This window comes from Notolepis coatsorum (assembly GCF_963971535.1).
Source record: "Notolepis coatsorum genome assembly, chromosome: 6".
In the NCBI taxonomy this organism is placed as follows: Eukaryota; Metazoa; Chordata; class Actinopteri; order Aulopiformes; family Paralepididae; genus Notolepis; species Notolepis coatsorum.
This window is the reverse complement of record NC_140170.1, coordinates 183,179,423-183,200,657: the sequence shown is the minus strand read 5'-3', so window position 1 is coordinate 183,200,657 and position 21,235 is coordinate 183,179,423. Positions and strand designations below refer to the sequence as shown.

Genomic DNA, 21,235 nt, shown 5'->3' with positions numbered 1-21,235 from the left:
ACTGACCACATGAGCGAACGGGTACATACGCACACAATACACGGCCACTGATGGATCCATGGGACTTGGTAAAGCACTATGGACCCAGCTATGACCACTGATAAAAACGTAACTACACTAGCATTATAAGACCTAAACATTGCTACCTACCATACAAGTGCATTGGTTTAGTGCACTTCCGGTTGCCACTGAGCGGAAATGTTTGTGCGGACCTGTTCTCCCAAACTGGTAAGCAAATGACTGTTTTTACGTTATTTTCATTTTTACGTTACTATTATTATTATTATTATTTTTTTTTTAAACATTGATCTTAACTGATCACTATGACTTTATTGCTTTTATCGTTATATATGCCTATAATTGTGTACAGCACTTTGAGCTACATGACATGTATGAAAGGTGCTTTATAAATACTTACTTACTTACTTACTTACTTACTTACTAACTCCAGGGTTCCCAAAATGTTGGAGTGTTAAGATACATATCTTTTTCTTCTCTATGCATGCAGTAGGAGTAGGAAGACATGCACTGTTAGCCTACAGTAGCTTAGCGTCAGTCACTGGAAGTAGGTTCCTCCATTAGCCTAGTTCCCAACGTCTTCCTACTCCTACTGCATGCACAGAGAAGAAAAAGGTATGCATCTTATTGTCTAACTCCAGGGTAGATGGCAAATAAGCAAATTTCCCAAAATGTTGGAGTTTTCCTTTAAGAGTGGAAGCAGCAGCATGTCTATAAATCATTACTATATATCACCATAGTATATAAATAAATAAAATGCTAACGATCCTTTTCCTACTAATCACAGGAAAGCTGGTTCTGTTTCTTTACGAGAAACCGTACACTTTCTGTCACGGCTTGCTGACAAAGTTGCCTATATGTTATTTAAATGTAAATGTCTCATCGAGCCAGGTGCCAAGATATTTATACTCAGTGGTTCAATGCTAGAACCACTCACAGTGGGTGTATACAAACTTTGTTTTACTTGAATTAATCACCTATTTAAGATCAGGTGCTTCCTGAAGGGCATTCAAAGTAAAAAGGTAAAGTTCTCAATGGCCAGTTGTACAGAATCAGCAATAAAATACACAATCGTGTCATCAGCATAAAGATTGGCTTGACAACCATTCAAGGCAATATCAAATATCATTGATATTAACACTTTCTGCGCCATACCCGACATTTCTCGGATTATCTCGCCAGCGGTTGAGCGCCATACCCGAGATTTCTCGGGTTTTCATAGTTTTTGCGATTTTAATATTCTATACACTCTCACGGACCTTGGTGTTATCATTGGAACTCATTCTGGGACCTCGAGAGTGCAATGCCGGCCGAATCCTGGTAGGTGGCAGTATCGCCTACCCTTTGAAACCTTATTTCACACTGTGTGTTACATTTTATATGGTCTGGGTGGAGAATTTGGATCTGCGCAAGTGAAACCACAGGCGTCGTTTTGGTATGGCAAGGTATGGCACTCGCCATACCTTGGCAAATTAATATACATACATTTTTTTATTTTTTTTTATCATATTTTTCTCCGCCTGATTTTCTATTTTTCTCCCCATCCCAATTTAGTCGTTATGCCAATTCCCCCCCTCCCCTACCTGGTTGTTGTGCGCATGTTCCTCCTACTGGTCGGTACAAGGGAACCCTGAAGCCTACCACATGCTTCCTCCGACACATGTGGAGACAGCCAGTGGCTCTTTTTTCACCTGGCAGCGAGGACTCTCATTGGTGAAGCGTAACGCGTGGGAGGTCACGCTGCCTTCACCATTTCCTGCCTTTCGCTGAGCAGGCGCCCAGACCTGACCTGTAGGCGTCGCTGTCCACAACGCCAGATTACCACTCACGACTTCCCTCCCCCTAACTCAGCCAAACGAGTTAGTATGACAACCGGCCCAAGCCGCAGGGCAATGCTGACTCTGGGAGTCGAGACCGCAGCCTCTTGCATTGGTGACGAGCGCAATCTCCGCTACGCCACTCAACCACCCCCTTTTAATTTATTTTTTAATAAATAATAATAAAAAAAATCGAATGTCAACATTATGAACGAAGCTTCGAAGCTTCGAACTATTTGGTACAGCCCTAGCATGTTTTGATATAGTAAATTATCTCACTTTTACTAGGTGACTTTTACTAGGTGACTAACTCAAATATGCCACCAGAAAAAAAAGGAAAATGGACATACAGACGTTTTTTTGTCAAAGGGCAGCAGAGACAAGTGATACAGGGACACAGGTAAGGTCTTACAATGGCTTAGTGATTTTTACAGTGCAGTTCAGCGTTCAGTAACCCATACTTTTTGTGAACATGTTTTTGATACTACATTCTGTTGAACACACACCTCAAACCCGTACCTAAGGAAGATTGGCTCAATTGCAAGAAAAATAATAGACAGTTATTGTTGTGAAGGATCAGATTAAACCGAATATGTATATTTATTTATATATATATATTTAATTGTATTTGTATATCGTTTGATATCCCCTGTATATTCCTTGTACAATATGCATTGAATATCCCCGTTTCTACTGAACAGCCCATAATAGTTTCATTCTACCATTGGACGAGAACCTGGCGCCAGGTTGCCATACCCCTAGGTTCAAGTTCAATCGTGCCGCCTAACATGTCGAGGCAACCCCCGGTTCCGCGCAGTAATATGCCGGGCGAAATACGTGTGGTACTATTTGTTCATAGCGCATATATATATGGCGCTCGTAAAGTAGAACTTTCTTTTAGTCCAGTTCTTTACCCTCCAACAGAGTGACAGACGCAAAAGCCTCCCCACGAAGCACGTGCGGTGTAGTAGGGCCTACTTGGCCCAGAATAGGCATTGAGATATCGTGTAGATTAATAGTTGAATGGTCATAGTTTGGCACCATACCATCGAGTTGGACGTATTCTATTAAGCTAATAATAGTCTATTTATGTATGGTGCATCGTTCGGTTCGAGTTCTACAGTTATCAGTACCCCCATCGTTCCTGACGTTATCTGGACGCTTATCCAGGCTGGTCAGACCCCTAGTGGTGATTGCATCCGAGGAGCTCCGGGTCAAGAGCGACTGGACCTGTATATTGGATTACTCTACCCGACGACGGCGAGCCTTCCACGGCTCTTGGATTATGCTTTATGTGCTTTGATTATTCCATGAATAAAGGCCAACACTGTCGAGTGTTGGAATTACCCCCCGGAGAGGACTACAGGTGAGGCGGCGCTCTACACGTGAGGTCGCACCACGTCTCTCCGTTGTGGACCGGCAGATACCGTTCCACAGAGGGTCCAGCTGTATTCGTCTGCGGCCCGAGGTTCTGTGGGCACTGGGTCTAAGACTTTGGATTCTCCCAAGACACCGTCGGCCAGATGGGATACCGCCAGCGACTTCTCTAACCCCCCCCTCCTACTGTCTTACAACCAGCGGGACCCCCCCCCCCCCCCCTTAGTGTATCCAGCTATAATCATTTAAGTACTATCGCTATCGTTTCCTAAATATTCCAGGTTGTATACTTACTCCCTGCGCAACCAGAGATTGGACATTCAATGTTGATTTACCTACGAATACTCATTTGCCATAAAAGTGCATACTCAACATTTCAAATCATAAATGTAATTAAGTGAATGTTGTATACACCCTTTGCTGTATTAAATATTCGAGAGTCGAGCACAGTACACGGAGCTCCGGATGTGTTTAGAGACAATGATGGTGGATGTCGTTGATGAACGCCACAAGTATGCAATATTATTGAAGCACCTGAAAGTACCGCGAGCGCACAATATAGCGCTAGCCTATGCTACCTCCTCGACCCCATACACAGCGGCCCTTGCAGCGCTGGATCAAAGATATGGACGTATATGGGATTACGTAATCCAGGAGATAAGGCATATTGACCGCCTACCCCCAGCCACAGACAATCGCTCACTGGACGACCTGTCAATCAAAGTGCAGTCCCTGGTGGGGATGCTGGGAGCTCAACGGGAGAAGGGCAGGCATGAGCTGTACGCCAACTCTAACGTTGAGAGGATTTTGGAGAAGCTGCCACCCGCAAGACAGGAGCGCTTTCGGCGGCAGAGGGACTACCGAGATCCCGACGGCCCCGAGCCATCCCTCCTTGATCTGGCCGACTTCTTGGCGAGAGAGGTCAGCAGCTTACGACTGGACACCTTCGGGCGGAGCACGCCAAGCTCCAGAGAGGGACCCAGGAGAATAAGTGATGGAAGAAGATCGGTGACTGTCATGCACCAATCAGAGTCAGTACCGAGCAGTAAGAGTCACAGCACCCCCTCGAGAAAGGAGAAGTGGAAGATAGCGTGTCCCTACTGTGAGAAAGAACACTGGCTGTCACAATGTGACTCATTCACAAAGATGAATGCAGAAGAAGTGAGCCAATGGATAAAGTCCAACCGGCGCTGTTATCGATGTGCGCGGCCCCACATGGCAGCCGAATGCCGCCTAAAGAAAAGGTGCAGCCGGTGCGATGGAGCCCATCTAGATATACTACACGATAGTAACGGAAGACGGCCTACACCTGCACCACGGAGCGGCACCAAGGCAAGTGTCATGTACATTGACCCCGCCAGCAGCAACGGAGCTCAAGTGCTCTTAAAGGTAGTCCGTGTGACATTGAGCTACCAGGATAAAGTCATGGACACTTACGCCGTCCTTGATGACGGGTCAGAGAAGACCCTTCTGCTCGCCTCCGCTGCGACTCAACTGGGACTGCGGGGGAGCAAGAACGAAATGACGATTCGGACAATAAGAAGAGATTTAAAGACGATAAAGGGCGAGAATGTCTCCTTCACTATCGCAGCCAACGGGCAGCCAGAGCGACGGTACAAGATCACAAATGCTTTCACCAGCCAAGAAATAGGACTCTCGCAGTACACCTACCCTGTCACCAAGTTGATGGATAAATATGTGCACCTGCGCCAATTACCTATCCCGCTCATAAACGGCGCTACCCCGACCCTGTTGATAGGCTCCGACCATGCAGAACTCATAGTCCCGATTGACCGGGTCCATACAGGTCCCCGAGGCTGTCCTGCAGCCGTCGAGACCCGCCTAGGATGGACATTACAAGGCCCCCTCGCTAAATCTCTCAACCGAACCGCAGCCACTAGCTGCTTCCACTCCCGAACGACAGAAGAAGACACCACTCTCCTGCAGCATGTCGAGAGGCTATGGACCCTAGAGACAATGCCCTTTAAGAACGAAAAGAAAGACATTCGCTCTAAAGAAGACATTTACGCCATCCACCTACTCGAGCAGGGGACAAAGAGAGTCACAGTCGGCGGAGTGATGAGATACGCAACTCCACTCCTGAGGCGAGAGGGAATGCCCCCCTTTCACGCAAAGAAAGACGCCACGGAGCGCTATCTACTGAACACAGAGCGGCGCCTAGCCAAAGACCCCGCCCAACAGAGTGTGTACCGAGCTGAGATTGAGAAGCTAATCACAGCGGGACACGTAACAAAGATTGACATTAAAGAGGCCGATCAGACGACCGAATCATGGTACGTGCCGCATCACAAGGTCCATCACAATGGCAAGGATCGCATTGTGTTTAACTGCAGCTACCAGATCGGATCCCAAAATCTGAATAAAGAGCTCTTGCCCGGCCCCACACTCGGCCCCTCCCTACTAGGCGTGCTACTGCGCTTCCGCCAGGACAAGGTGGCTATAAGCGGGGATATCAAAGGGATGTTCTTGCAAGTGAGACTAGTAGAGGAGGACAAGCCTCTGCTACGGTTCCTATGGAGAGAGAAGATCGGAGATGAGAACCCATCCATCTACCAGTGGGAAGTACTCCCCTTCGGAACCACATGCAGCCCGTGCTGTGCTACATTTGCACTACAGAAACACGTCACAGAGGACCCAGCAGCAGATGAAGAGGTCCAACACAGTGTGAAGAACAGTTTCTACGTAGACAACTGTCTACAAAGCGTCTCGACTCAAGAAGAAGCCGAGGCTCTCCTAATCAAGTTGCGCGCCTCCCTAATCAAAGGAGGCTTTGATCTCAGGCAGTGGGCCAGCAGTGACCCGCACGTATTGCGCAGCCTCTCCTCCGCAGACAAGGCTGCCAGCAGCGAGACCTGGATGGCGACAATCCCAGGAGAAGCCCAAGAAATGACACTAGGATTAGTCTGGCGCTTCAAAACAGACTCGCTCCACTATAGACACAAACCCTTGGCTCCAGAGCAAGGAAGGTCGGCGGCGATACCGACCACCAGACGGAGTGTGTACAGAACACTCGCCAGACAATATGACCCGTTGGGATGTATTCTACCTTACACCACCAGGGCAAAGATGATTGTACGAGCACTATGGGACAAGGACCAGGGCTGGGACGACCCAATACCCGCACACCTTGCCTCAACATGGAGAGAGTGGGAGACGGAACTCCGCTCACTCCCAGGTGTCAATATACGCCGCAGCTACTTCCCATCCACAGTGAGGCCAGAGACATGCGAGATTGAGCTACACGTCTTCAGCGATGCCTCCGAAGTAGCCTACGGATCGGTTGCTTATTTGCGTGCCCAAGAGATGGGAGGAGAGATACACACTGCTTTCATACTGGCCCGCTCAAGGATAGCCCCACGTAAGCAACAATCTATCCCACGTCTAGAGCTCTGCGCAGCCCTTGCAGGAGCGCATCTAGCCACGTTAATCCAACGTGAACTCACCATTCCGGTGCATAGAACAATCTTGTGGTCAGATTCCACGACAGTACTCACATGGATTAAATCTGATTCATGCAGATACAAAGTCTTCGTGGGAGTCAGAGTCACCGAGATTCAGGAACTAACAGAAGAAGCAAGCTGGAGATATGTGGATACCAAACACAACCCAGCTGACGTCATCACCCGGGGAATGTCCCTGGATGACCCAACCCGTCGCAACATCTACAGTGACGGACCAGCATTCCTCCAGCTCCCGGAAGGAGATTGGCCTACGCCCACCCCGAGGGAAGCAAGTAGCGAGGAGGCTGAGAACAAGAAGCCTATGTTCTGTGGACTGAGCATTGTCGCCCCCACAGACCCGAACATAGATGACTGCATTACCCTAGAGAGTGCGCAACAAAGGACATTCCTGCGGCACCACCCAGAGATTCAGTCCACCACTGACATGTCAGCAGCTGACTACGAAGAAGCAGAACTTCTTCTACTACAACGAGCCCAGAGAGACTCGTTCCCCGATGAGCTAGACTGTCTACAGGGAGGAAACCCCGTCCCATCAGACAGCAGACTGATTCACCTGGCACCAGAGAGTGACGCACATAATCTCATCAGAGTGGGTGGTCGCCTGCGGAGAGCCCCCGATCTACCAGATGACATTAAGCACCCGATCGTCTTGAACAGCCGACACAAGGTCACAGAGCTGATCATAAAGAAATACGACGAGGATGTGCACCACGCAGGAGCAGGGAGAGTCTTCGCGGAGATCAGACGTCGTTATTGGATATTACAAGGGAGAGAAGCAGTACGGCGCTTCCAGCGAACCTGTCTAGACTGCCGTAAGTGGCGCGCGCAGCCCAGCATACCACGGATGGCTGACCTACCCCCCTGTCGCCTCCGAATCGGCGACAAGCCATTCCACTCCACAGGCATGGACTGTTTTGGCCCGTTGTATATAAAGAGAGGAAGAGGCACCGAGAAGCGGTGGGGTATTGTATTCAAATGCATGACCACCAGAGCGATACATATCGAGCTCCTTCCGACCATGAGCACAGACTCATTCCTTATGGCCTTCCGGAGATTCATATCACGGAAAGGACAACCGTCTACATTGTTGTCTGATCACGGGACCAACTTCAAAGGCGGAGAAAGAGAGCTGAGAGAGAGCTTCCAAGCTATGGGCCCAGAACTTAAGACCCACCTCGCTCCAGCCCAGGTTGACTTCCAGTTTAATCCCCCGAACGCACCCCACTTCGGTGGAACCTGGGAACGAGAAGTACGTTCTATAAAGACAGCCCTGTATGCCGTACTCGGAGCCCAGACTGTGGCAGAGGAAGTCCTAATGACAGTCCTCACGGAGATCGAGGGAGTATTGAACTCAAAGCCCCTCGGTTACGTCTCCAGTGATGTAGCAGATGTCGACCCAGTCACCCCCAACACACTCCTAATGGGGCGGCTGGACCCCGCGCTACCCCAGACAATGTACAGGCCCGAAGAAGCGAACGGCCGAAGAATGTGGAGGTACAGCCAAGTACTAGCTGACAAGTTTTGGAGCAGCTTCCTACTTCACTACCTACCGTCTCTACAGACCCGCCAGAAGTGGGTAAAAGAGAGAGACAACTTGACAGAAGGAACAGTCGTCATGATAGTTGACCAGTCACTCCCCAGAGCTATGTGGCCGGCTGGCCGCGTAAGCAAAGTGATCACCGGTGCCGATGGCAAGGTCCGAGCAGCTGAAGTACTCGTCCAAGGGCGCACCTACACACGACCCGTGGCGAGGCTCATAGAACTGCCCCGACTCCCAGATACTATCGATGATGACCATGACCCTATGACTTTGTGAGTTGACTGACCTTACAGCGGACCTTGAGTGGAAGACAGTGCGGTTAATCTGTCTCTGCTTAGCTAATTAGGTGGGACTAATTAGGGGGCGGCTGTTGTGAAGGACCAGATTAAACCGAATATGTATATTTATTTATATATATATATTTAATTGTATTTGTATATCGTTTGATATCCCCTGTATATTCCTTGTACAATATGCATTGAATATCCCCGTTTCTACTGAACAGCCCATAATAGTTTCATTCTACCATTGGACGAGAACCTGGCGCCAGGTTGCCATACCCCTAGGTTCAAGTTCAATCGTGCCGCCTAACATGTCGAGGCAACCCCCGGTTCCGCGCAGTAATATGCCGGGCGAAATACGTGTGGTACTATTTGTTCATAGCGCATATATATATGGCGCTCGTAAAGTAGAACTTTCTTTTAGTCCAGTTCTTTACCCTCCAACAGAGTGACAGACGCAAAAGCCTCCCCACGAAGCACGTGCGGTGTAGTAGGGCCTACTTGGCCCAGAATAGGCATTGAGATATCGTGTAGATTAATAGTTGAATGGTCATAGTTTGGCACCATACCGTCGAGTTGGACGTATTCTATTAAGCTAATAATAGTCTATTTATGTATGGTGCATCGTTCGGTTCGAGTTCTACAGTTATCAGTACCCCCATCGTTCCTGACGTTATCTGGACGCTTATCCAGGCTGGTCAGACCCCTAGTGGTGATTGCATCCGAGGAGCTCCGGGTCAAGAGCGACTGGACCTGTATATTGGATTACTCTACCCGACGACGGCGAGCCTTCCACGGCTCTTGGATTATGCTTTATGTGCTTTGATTATTCCATGAATAAAGGCCAACACTGTCGAGTGTTGGAATTACCCCCCGGAGAGGACTACAGGTGAGGCGGCGCTCTACACGTGAGGTCGCACCACGTCTCTCCGTTGTGGACCGGCAGATACCGTTCCACAGAGGGTCCAGCTGTATTCGTCTGCGGCCCGAGGTTCTGTGGGCACTGGGTCTAAGACTTTGGATTCTCCCAAGACACCGTCGGCCAGATGGGATACCGCCAGCGACTTCTCTAACCCCCCCCTCCTACTGTCTTACAACCAGCGGGACCCCCCCCCCCCCCTTAGTGTATCCAGCTATAATCATTTAAGTACTATCGCTATCGTTTCCTAAATATTCCAGGTTGTATACTTACTCCCTGCGCAACCAGAGATTGGACATTCAATGTTGATTTACCTACGAATACTCATTTGCCATAAAAGTGCATACTCAACATTTCAAATCATAAATGTAATTAAGTGAATGTTGTATACACCCTTTGCTGTATTAAATATTCGATTTGGTCCATTTGTGTTGGTTCGTTTCATCAGGTGGGAAAGTGTTCATCATACTTATATCTTGTACTGGGTGGCCAGAAGTTAAAGTACATGAGGTAGTGGTATTAAATATCATATCTAACAATACAGTCAGGGAATTGTACCCCTCAGCTACAGTTATGATATTACATTCTGCTCAGCACAATTTGTATGCAAAATATTGTGGTTCCCTGGTTTAGTCTGTTGACACATTTCTATACTACTGTAAATGCATTTGTAGTCCTGTGTCATAACTAAATGTCATATAAGTGAATTGTATAGAAACAACTCACCAAAAGTGACTATTGTACAACTGATTTGACCAAAAAAATCCACCAAGGGAGGGAAACCCCCCCTTCACCCCGCCCCCCCCATCCTCGCCATACCTTGGCTTTTACTGAAATGACGCCATTGAGTGAAACACTTCATTCGAACAACTTTGAACGCGTCCAGCACACTTGATGCATATTTTGTGCCATTTCATGTCAGGGACCCGATGGACATCAATACTGGAAATCGCGATCAGACAATTGGAATATTCATTTTGGAATAACTCCTAGCAAAGGTAAGGACTATATGACATCAATCCTACTTTGATCCTACAATGATTTCACATAGATCGCAACGATCAACGTATGTAGTATTCAAAACGTTTGCCGTTGCTGACGATATCAGAGCATCACAAAACAACCCCCCCCCCCCCTTTGATGCCTTCATGATGAAACGTAATACCTATTATATACCTTTGATTTGGAAATAATATCGTGTCCAGGCGGCGTGTACCTGTTCCGCAACAGTAAGTTACTTCCGGGGTAGGCCTGATTGGCCCCGACAGGCACGTGACGCGGCAAACTCAGGACGCGCAACGAGGCTGCTGAGAGCTGTCGCGCGGAAATAGGCTGTCTATTGCCATTCTCTAACACAAACTCTAACCTTAACCAGCTCCTTAACAGCGCCTAAACTTAACCGTTCTAACCTTAACCAACTCCGAAACAATGCCTAACCTTAACCTTAACCTTAACCATGCCTAACCTTAACCATAGAAAGAATATTGCCATTCTCTAACACAAACTCTAACCTTAACCAGCTCCTTAACAGCGCCTAAACTTAACCATTCTAACCTTAACCAACTCCGAAACAATGCCTAACCTTAACCTTAACCTTAACCATGCCTAACCTTAACCGGCGAAAGAATACACGTTAAAAAAAAAATCACGTTAAAAAAAAAAAATCATGGGATTTGAACTCGCGTCAACAACGAACCGCAGGACCACGGACCGCTGCTATGCCAGGTGAGCTAAAGCGCCGAATGAGAGTCATAGCGGATTTGGACGGTTACGTAATTCCACAAGCTCTGCCGAGCGTGCCGCGCGGCAGAGAAAGTTGCGCGTCACGTGCCTGTCGGGGCCAATCAGGCCTACCCCGGAAGTAACTTACTGTTGCGGATAAGCTATACGCGTCCAGGCGAGCAATGCGAACGACTTTCGCAAAATGCACATATCGCTCCATAACTCAGCTTCCAGGAATTAGCCCGGATCAGTCTGAAACTATACAATATTCACCACGGGATAAGACGTGAACATATACATGAACAAATGTACTCTTTTTTACATGATGGACGAGAGATAGTGACTGTCAAATGAGCCATAGTATTGTCTCCATAGCTATAATATAGAATATAGATATAGCTCTGCAAACATCATGACACACAGTGAAAATGCCTATCTTTTAAAGCGTGGCCCATTGACGACAGGGATGGGGATAATAGCTGGCGACGAATGAGTTAATGGTGAAGAGAACCGGACTCAAAATTGAACTTTGTGGCACACCTTTTGTTATTGACAAAAATAAAATCCGATTTCACACACTGACGCCTCTCAAACAAATAATTCTGAAACCATTCACACAACACAATACTAGATCATCTTTGTAAGAGCAAGGGGTGATCTACTGTATCAAATGCTTTAGATAGGTATACAAAATGCCTCCCTACCTGCAGTATGGCCTCCTCTGAGTGGCAGGCCAGCAGTTGTCCCAGTCTGGTGTCGGGGAACTTCCTCAAGGTGCTGGAGCAGAGGCTCCTCTTCAGGCCTCCTACGTTCACGTGGACCAGGCCCTCTCCCTGCTGGACCAGGCCCTCTCCCTGCTGGACCAGGCCCTCTCCAGAGACGTGCTGGACCAGGCCCTCTCCAGAGTCCTGCTGGACCCAGCCCGGCAGAGCCTCCTTCACCATGACGACCTGCAGAGGACATCACCGGGAGTAGAAGTAGAGTCACAGACAGTACAGTAGAACCTCGTTTATACGAAGCCCTTCAGAATGGAAAGGAATGAATGAATGAAATGTTCAAATGATTGAAATATGTGTGAAAACACAGGGGGGGGAATCTTCCGAGATATGTTTTTTTTAGTACACTGTACAGTTGTTTCCAAGTGCAATATTTGGCAAAAAAAATCTGTTTAAATGGTGCATCTATATAGCGATTTTATCCAAAGCACGTTTACAATTCTGTTCCTCACATTTTTACCCGTTCACTCACACATTCACTCACCGACGGCGGAGGCGACCATGCAAGATGCCAACCTGCTCACCGGGAGCAGTTAGGGGTTAAGTGTCTTGCTCAAGGACACTTCAACACGCTGCCTGGGAGGAGTGGGAATAGAACCGGGAACCTCCAGATTACCAGACGATTGCTCTACCTCCTGAGTAGTTGTTTGTACTCTGTACTCTGTACTTTGTACCCTGTACTCTGTACTCTGTACTTTGTACTTTCTTTGTACTTTCTTTGTACTGTGTACTCAGGGGCGTCCATTTGGTATGGCAAGGTATGGCACTCGCCATACCTTGTCAAATAAAAATGTAAAAAAAAAGTTTTTTTTTTTTTTTTTACAATTTTTTATGTTGATTTAGAATTCGAATGTCAACATTATGAACGAAGCTTCGAACTATTCGGTACAGCCCTAGCATGTTTTGATATTGTCAATTATCTCACTTTTACTAGGTGACTTTTACTGTGACTAACTGAAATATGCCCAAAAAAGGGCAGCAGAGACAAGTGATACAGGGACACAGGTAAGGTCTGGCTTAGTGATTATAATAGTGCAGTTCAGCATTCAGTAACCCATACTTTTTGTGAATGTGTTTTTGATACTACATTCTGTTGAACACACACCTCAAAACCGTACCTAAAGAAAATTGGCTCAATTGCAAGAAAAGTAATGGACAGTTATGATATTACATTCTGCATAATTCGTATGCAAAATATTGTGGTTCCCTGCTTTAGTCTGTTGACACATTTCTATACTAAAAATGCTTGTGTAGTCCTGTGTCATACCTAAATGTCATATAACTGAATTGTATAGAAACAACTCACCAAAAGTGACTATTGCACAACTGATTTGACAAAAAAATACGCCAAGGGGGGGAAAGCCCCCCTTCAACCCCCCCCCCCCCCTCCTCGCCATACCTTGCCTTTTACTGAAAGGACGCCACTGTGTGTACTCTGTACTTTCTTTGTACTCTGTACTTTCTTTGTACTGTGTACCTTGTACTTTGCACTCTGTACTCTGTACTCTGTACTTTGTACTCTGTGCTCTGCACAGAGCAGTGCCTCACTGTGACTAATATCTGGCTGAATCGCCGAAAGCACAGTCATTGGCAACTTAATTACTTAATTAATGACTCTTCTCTTTTACATGTTTAATTTGATTGAATTTAAAGTGAATCGCTCTCTCTCTCTCCGTTTCCTCTAATTGCCCTATTTCACTATGATGGAGAGATAAAGTGCCCTGGAGGGGGACTTAGTTGATCAGAATTTATTGGGATTTTGTTATGCACGTCATTTAGACGTTTATCAATAGATTTTTATAAACACTACAACATAATGTAGGAAGGATAAAGGGTAACATGACTCTCGTGTTATCAGTAGTGTGTCAGTAACTAGTGAATAGTTTATCAGCTGATCGTCAACAGAGGCTCATCACTTGTTAGGTTAAGTTGAATCTTTATTAATCTTAAAAAACAAACGGGAATATAAAGTGTACAACAACATGTGTAAAGCGGAAAGAGAGGCTATCACTACCTTAGGCAAGGACAAGACAGTGATTGTTCGACCAGCGGACAAAGGTGGTGCTATTGTACTTCAGAACACTGTGGACTATGAAAATGAAATTATGAGACAATTAAATGATCAGTCGTTTTACAGTAAGTTACTGTCTGACCCTACCACACAATTTAAGCAGTCTGTCCATGATAAATTGTTGTTTTGGCTAGAGAAAGGGGAGATCACAAAGAACGAATTTGAATTCATGAAGAACGAGTACCCTGTGACTCCTGTCATTTACACACTTCCCAAAATCCAAAAAAATCCCAAACAACCCCCCTTCCTGGCAGACCCATTGTGAGTGGTGTCGGATCTCTGACCACCAACATTTCCACTTTTGTGGACCACAGTCTCAAGCCATGGGTGACCTCCCTTCCCTCATATACACAGGATTCCATTGATCTCATTAACAAACTAAAGGCCACTGTACTACCAGACAAGGCTACTTTTGTCACTTTAGATGTGACTAGTCTGTACACCAACATCCCACATGATGGTGGGATTGAAGCGGCACGTACCTTTCTGACCCGACACTGATAAACCCAGTACTACCTGCATATGTGACCTAATTGAAACTGTACTGACCAACAATTACTTTAAGTTCAAATCAGATCACTATCTTCAAACCAAGGGTACGGCCATGGGGAGTACTATGGCCCCCAACTATGCTAATCTGTACATGGGTCAGTTTGAGAATCAATACATATTGGACCCTGTTGTTAAAAAAAAATTCCCAGACATTTTGTTATATCAGCGCTACATTGATGACATTTTCATTATTTGGACAGGGAGTGAAGAGTCACTGGAGGCATTTCATAAATATCTCAACGCAGCTAACTCCCAATTTGAACTTTACTCTGGAGGCCAGCTCTAGCAGCATCAGCTTCTTAGATGTTTTGGTTATCAAGGAGGGGAATACTATACATACTGATTTATTTCGCAAACCTATTGACAGAAACACCTTACTACGGGGTGACAGTTTCCATCCCACACCCACCTCATTAAGAGCCTCCTGGTCAGCCAGAGAATCTGCAGCCTCGATAGTCTATATCAGAGACAGTCCACAGACCTGAGCAGGAGATTCCAGGAGAGAGGATATCCTACAGAATGGATAGATAAAGCTGCTAACCGCTTTGATGTGGCCACACAGGACGAATGCCTACAACCTAGAATTAGACCCACTAAGGACCAGTCCCCACTGTGCTGCACTACATACTCTCCTGTAGGTTTTGAATTAAAAAAGATCCTACATAAACATTGGCACATCATCAACTCTGATCCCAAACTCCAAGCCGTTTTCAAGGAACCTCCTGCCGTAGTTTACAAACGCACCCCCCCAACCTGAGAAACCAACTAGTGAGATCCTACAGCCCAGGGGTTCCCAAACTTTTCAGGCCGGGACCCAGAAAATAAGGCGTCAGATGCACATCGTCAGGCTTTTTTTTTTTATTATTTTTTTGCCAGGCGACCGATTTTTTAAGCCAAATATCACTTCAATCCTATTAAGTTAGTTCAAGTTAGTTATTCATTTATATGTGCTATTTATGAGAGGGCTAACTTGTTGCAAAATAATAATGATAATAATAATAGCCTCATTAAAATACTATTGTTGCTTCGGTTGTTTTCAGCGTTTTATGTGCATAGTCTGTTATTTAGTTTGAAATGTTCGTTGAAATAAGTAGATTTTTCGTTTTTGTTTATTTATTAAGTTAATATAAAACCATATAGTCACATTTTAGAATACAATAGAATATGATTTTAGAATACAACTAGAAACACTGTCCTGGCCTGCTTCTAAGTTCAGTGGCCTGACAAAATAAAAAATAAAAATGATTTTATTTTTAATTTTTTTTAATCATGTCGCGGCCCTCCCGTGGCTGCTCGCGGCCCATCATTGGGTCGCGACCCCGACTTTGGGAACCACTGCTATAGCCCACCCACGGCTCACAGACCCACGTTCCTAGATAACACCCCGGATGGGAACTATAAGTGTGGTAACTGTGCACAGTGTGGCTATACTATTAAGAGTAAGACCTACACACATCCACGTAATGGTAAAACCCTCAAGAGTCCGTGGCTTCATCACCTGTAGCTCCACTCATGTCATCTACCTCATCAAATGCCCCTGTGGCCTGTGCTATGTAGGTAAAACCAACCGGCAACTCAAAATACGCATCAGCGAACACCGCAGCAATAGGGCGGGCCATACTTTTTTTTTTTTGGAAAATCAATCGAGTGGGGTGTCTAAAATACGTGTTTTTTTGTGGGGAATTCAAATATGGGATTATTTTTCTAATCGGATAACTCCTACCTACATTGTTTTGGATTTCAAAATGGCCGATTTGACCATTTTTCACCCCTTGGCCATACATGGATGCCAACATGAATCTGAAGGAAATCATAACATGCAAGGTGTCTAAATGATGTGTTTCTTAATGGGGAATTCAAATATGAGTTCATTTTTGGGATAGAATAACTCTAACCTACATAATTTTGGATTTCAAAATGGCCGATTTTACCATTTTTCACCCCTTGGCCATACATGGATGCCAACATGAATCTGAACATTAACTGTTGCTGCAGCAAAGACAAAAAGATTCCTGTGAAAGATATTGCCTACATCAAGGGACAGAGGGAAAAGGTTGGAAGTAAAGGACCACACCAAATGGCTGGAGCTGATCTGCCTGAGCACAAGAGACAGGTGAAAACATTGGAAAGGCAGGGGATGGAAAAGAAGGCAGAGAAAAGGAGAAGGGGCAAAGAAGAAAGCTTTGCAGCAGCAGACAAGGTTGCCAGGAAGGATTTTGAGAGCTTCCTTACAGTCCCTGAAGTTGAGCTCATTCCTGAAACTGACCCTGCAGCTTCAGCAAAGCTACGGAAAAATTATGATGAGATTCCAAACATCGCCCTTGCTAGTGTAAGGTATGGCATAGGTCTAAGGCCAACTGCAGCTATAGCAACTGCAGCTCTGATTGATGCAGGACTCATCTTAGAAGATGACACAAGTAAAGTGATTGATAAGAACAAGGTTAAGAGAGCACAAGAAAAGTTGATGCAAGAGCTGGGGGAAGAGTTTGAGGAGAAGTGCAGGGAAGAGGGGGGGATCTCCTGTATCCTCTTTGATGGGCGGATTGACATGACCAATGTGATGATGGAAGCTGAGGGCAGTGACCAATCTTTTCCTGCAAAGATCAAGGAAGAACACTATAGTGTTGCTAGTGAGCCTGGCAGCAACTATCTGTTCCACTTTACACCAGAGAAAGCAACTAAAGAGGAGTCCCATGCAGAGAAGATTGCTAAGGTCCTGTTTGCCTGGCTGAAAGAGAGAGGTTCTGATAAGACCTTGTGGGCCATTGGAGGAGACTCGACCAATGTCAACACTGGAGTGAAGGCAGGTGTAATGCGGAAGCTGGAGCTGCACCTGGGGAGAAAGCTGGTCTGGTTGGTGTGCAACCTGCACACTGGTGAACTTCCACTGCGCCGTCTCATTGTTGAAGTTGATGGGGCTACTCTGTCAGACAACAAATTGTCTGGGCCAATAGGACAGCTCCTTGATTCTGTTACAGACTTGGAGATCAATCCTAACTTCACCAGGATCTTTCTTGGCCCTCCGCTGATCAAGCTGCCTGAGAAGATCATTCAAGATCTCTCAACTGATCAACACTATGGCTATAAGCTGGTCTGTGCAATCAGGGATGGAGTGCTTTCTGCAAGGCTGGCTCTGCTGGAGATTGGACCGGTAAACCACAGCCGCTGGCTCACCACAGCAAACAGACTCCTCAGGCTCTGGGTGTCAAAGCATCAACTTAAAAGAAAGAACCTGAATAATCTACAATGCATTGTGGAATTCATCATTGGAGTGTATTATCCATGTTGGTTCAACATGAAGGTCAAGCACTCCTGGATCGAAGGGCCTAGGCACATCCTGTTTCAGCTGGACTGCCTCAAGTCTCAGAGGAAGGAGGTGCTGGATGTTGTGATGCCAACTGTGAGAAGATCTGCTTGGTATGCCCACAGTGAAGCCATCCTCCAAACACTGCTGTGCTCTGAGGATCAAAAAGAGAGAATTGAGGGGGTGGAGAGAATCCTGGCCATCAGGGGAGAGGGGGATCCAGACACTCAGCTGGGAGACTCCTGTGTCAGGATCAGAAGAACACCTCACATCAATAGTGACGCTTCCAGCATTGGTGGCTTAATCAGCTGGTCAGAAGATGTGTCAGAGCCACCTCTCACCTGCTCCCTAAGCACCTCCGAGGTGAAGAACTTCATCAACACCCCCATGGAGGTTCTCGACTGGCCTTGCCACACACAAAGCATCGAGAGGGTTGTTAAAATGGTGACTGAGGCCTCTGCTAAGTACTTTTCATAAGAAAAAAGGGATGGAGGGATCAGGGCTCAGGAGACCAGCAGGAGGCTGATGTCCAAGAATGAATCCAAGCAGGACTTGTGCAACCTGATCAAATTTAAGAAGATAGATGATTGATGGAGCCCCATGGATTTTCTCAATAGGCTACATTGAGACGTTTGTTAAAATGGTTACAGAGGTTTCTGCTGAGTAGTTCTGGAAAGAGCTCACCTATTTATGGCTGACGTTGACTTTAAGTTTGTGTTTGTAGGTTGGTGGCTAAAGCAGTACAGTAGGAGATCTTGCCATCCAAGAATGAGTCCAATCAAGATATTGGAACCTGGCAAAGTTCAAGAAGTCAGGAAATCGAGATTTAGCACTTAGGTGTTTGTGTGCATTACAAATACAATTTATTATTGTTAGTATTATTATTATTGATCTTTGGAGTTGTATCCAGTTATATACAGTTCACTTGTTAATAAATTTGATGGCTTTGTCATTATAAATGATTTCCCATATATTTTTTATCTTTGCAATTTTGTAATACAATACCAATGGGTTCAAATGGTAAAATCAGCCATTTTGAAATCCAAGATTATGCAGGTTATATTTATCCTATCCCAAAAATGACCTCATATTTGAATTCCCCATTAAGAAACACATCATTTAGACATATTGCATGTTAGGAATTCCTTCAGATTCATGTTATCATCCATGTATGGCCAAGGGGTGAAAAATGGTAAAATCGGCCATTTTGAAATCCAAAATGATGTAGGTTAGAGGTATCCTATCCCAAAAATGAACTCATATTTGAATTCCCCATTAAGAAACACATCATTTAGACACCTTGCATGTTAGGATTTCCTTAAGATTCATGTTGGCATCCATGTATGGCCAAGGGGTGAAAAATGGTCAAATCGGCCATTTTGAAATCCAAAACAATGTAGGTAGGAGTTATCCGATTGTAAAAATAATCCCATATTTGAATTCCCCACAAAAAAACACGTATTTTAGACACCCCACTCGATTGATTTTCCAAAAAAAAAAAAGTATGGCCCGCCCTACCGCAGCAACATCAGATGTGGTGATGAACATAACCCGGTTGCAGTACACTTTAGACAGGCAGGACACAATATCAGCACATTAAAAGGCATTTCTCAAAACGAGATTTTATGAGTTTGTATTACACAAAACAAAATCTTAATTTCTCTAGTACCTCCACACCAAACTGGCCACGTTTCCTCCTATCCATATACCACAACTTTTAGCTAGAGGATTTTTTGATATATCACTCATCCAGATTTTTACAACATTTTATACAAAAATTCTGTATTTAATGTAGTAACATGAGAACAAATCTATATCATCCATTTTTTCTAAATTTTGTTTGAGGTAACATGCAAAAAGGGCCATTTTGAATCGATCACACCGCTTTTGGGTAATAAAATTACGAGACCAAAAAAAACATTATAAATTTTTTGACTATTCTAAACAAGATTGTTTGCAAATGATTTCATCCTTTATTTTCTTTCCCCATCTAGGGGGGGGGTGGTCTCCCCTTAAACAAAATGGAAAGGACACTTTAAAGGAACGAGGAAAATAGGTCACTAAGGAAAGAACCGATGTAGTTATTGTATAGTATAGTTTAGATATAGCAAGTATAGCATAAGGATATAAAGTTTATCGAGAGTAAAAACTGTATATTGTATGAGTGCACATAGGACCCAGCCTTAAATACATAAACATTGTATTGCACTCTCAGGACTTTAGCATGTCTATTTTATTACCCGTTTATGTCTTTTTATTAGTAATATTATTGCACAATCGAAGCAGGCATGGCCACCCGCATTTCACTGTATGCCATGGTATGCATGACAAATAAACCTCTTGAATCGATAGGGTTGTGGTGGGGTGTGGTACCCAGGCCTTTCATGAATTCTGCCCCTTGGCTTTTAAGAGGTTCCTGCGGTTCTCATTGTAATTTACCTGAGTACCCATATACTGTAGCAGAGCGACAATTTCTCCATCTTATATATTTATTTGATCACTTGTTTGCAATTGACTATAGCTACCAGCTAAAGCTCTATGGCCACCTGCCCCTTACGCAACTACATCCTGATAATGGGAATCATACTCACTACCCTCAGAGCCATCATAGCCTTCATCCCAAGACTACATGCAGTTCATGCCAAAGAACCTTTTGACTTGGATCAATAATCCTTCCTTTTGTACTAAAGCAAATGTACAAAAAGCTGATGTGAAAAACGATTTATTGGTTGGCCATTATACAACAAGCAAAAGTGCAAAGAATAGTTTACACAGTTTGTTCTTCAGTAGCATAAGGATTAAATCATTATTCCACCCATATCAAGAGCACGAGGGACCTGGAAGAAAGACAGTAATTAATATGCATGTCAAGCATAAAAATTGTTCCCAAGCATCAAGAATGTTGACAATAGACTTTACCTTTTGGGCCTTAGACTCCACCTTTAGAGGAGTCATCAACAGGTTCCAAAACAGCTGGGTTGGATGGTGAAGTAAGCAGGTCCTCCCAAGGAGTGTAGCGGGTTTGGGAGAACGCAGTTCTTCCTCGCTGGTATCTTGACCGAGAGCTATAGGAGTAGACCGGCTGTAGATCCGACACGTCACTGAAGACCTCCTGGCTTTCCTCACTGGGCCATGACGCAACATCGCTACTAGCTGGGGCAGCCATGTCCTGCTCAAACTCAGTGGCCTCAGATGAACCATAACCCCCATACAGGCCACCATCAACACTACCCTGTGAGGCACCATCCTGAGTGCCAACATTATCATAGCTGCTGTAGGCACCATCTGGTGAGCCACTGTCATGAATCACCTCAGTATTAGAAGCTCCTTTACCCTGGAATGAGTCGAAAGCCCCTTTACCCTGGTAGGAGGCAAA

At 45.3% G+C, this 21,235-nt stretch overlaps 1 protein-coding gene across 1 annotated transcript in view; it reads right to left on the bottom strand.

Moving 5' to 3' along the window:
• LOC311229880 (delayed-rectifier potassium channel regulatory subunit KCNS2) overlaps positions 1–20,465 on the bottom strand; it is a gene marked incomplete at both ends in the record, with an annotated part of 65,868 nt that extends 45,403 nt beyond the window's left edge. The window contains 2 exons of the mRNA XM_084315949.1: positions 11,861–12,106; positions 20,451–20,465. Of these exons, the coding sequence (XP_084172075.1) occupies positions 11,861–12,106; positions 20,451–20,465 (261 nt within the window). The remainder of the gene's footprint in view (positions 1–11,860; positions 12,107–20,450) is intronic.
• Between the last annotated feature and the right edge of the window lie 770 nt (positions 20,466–21,235).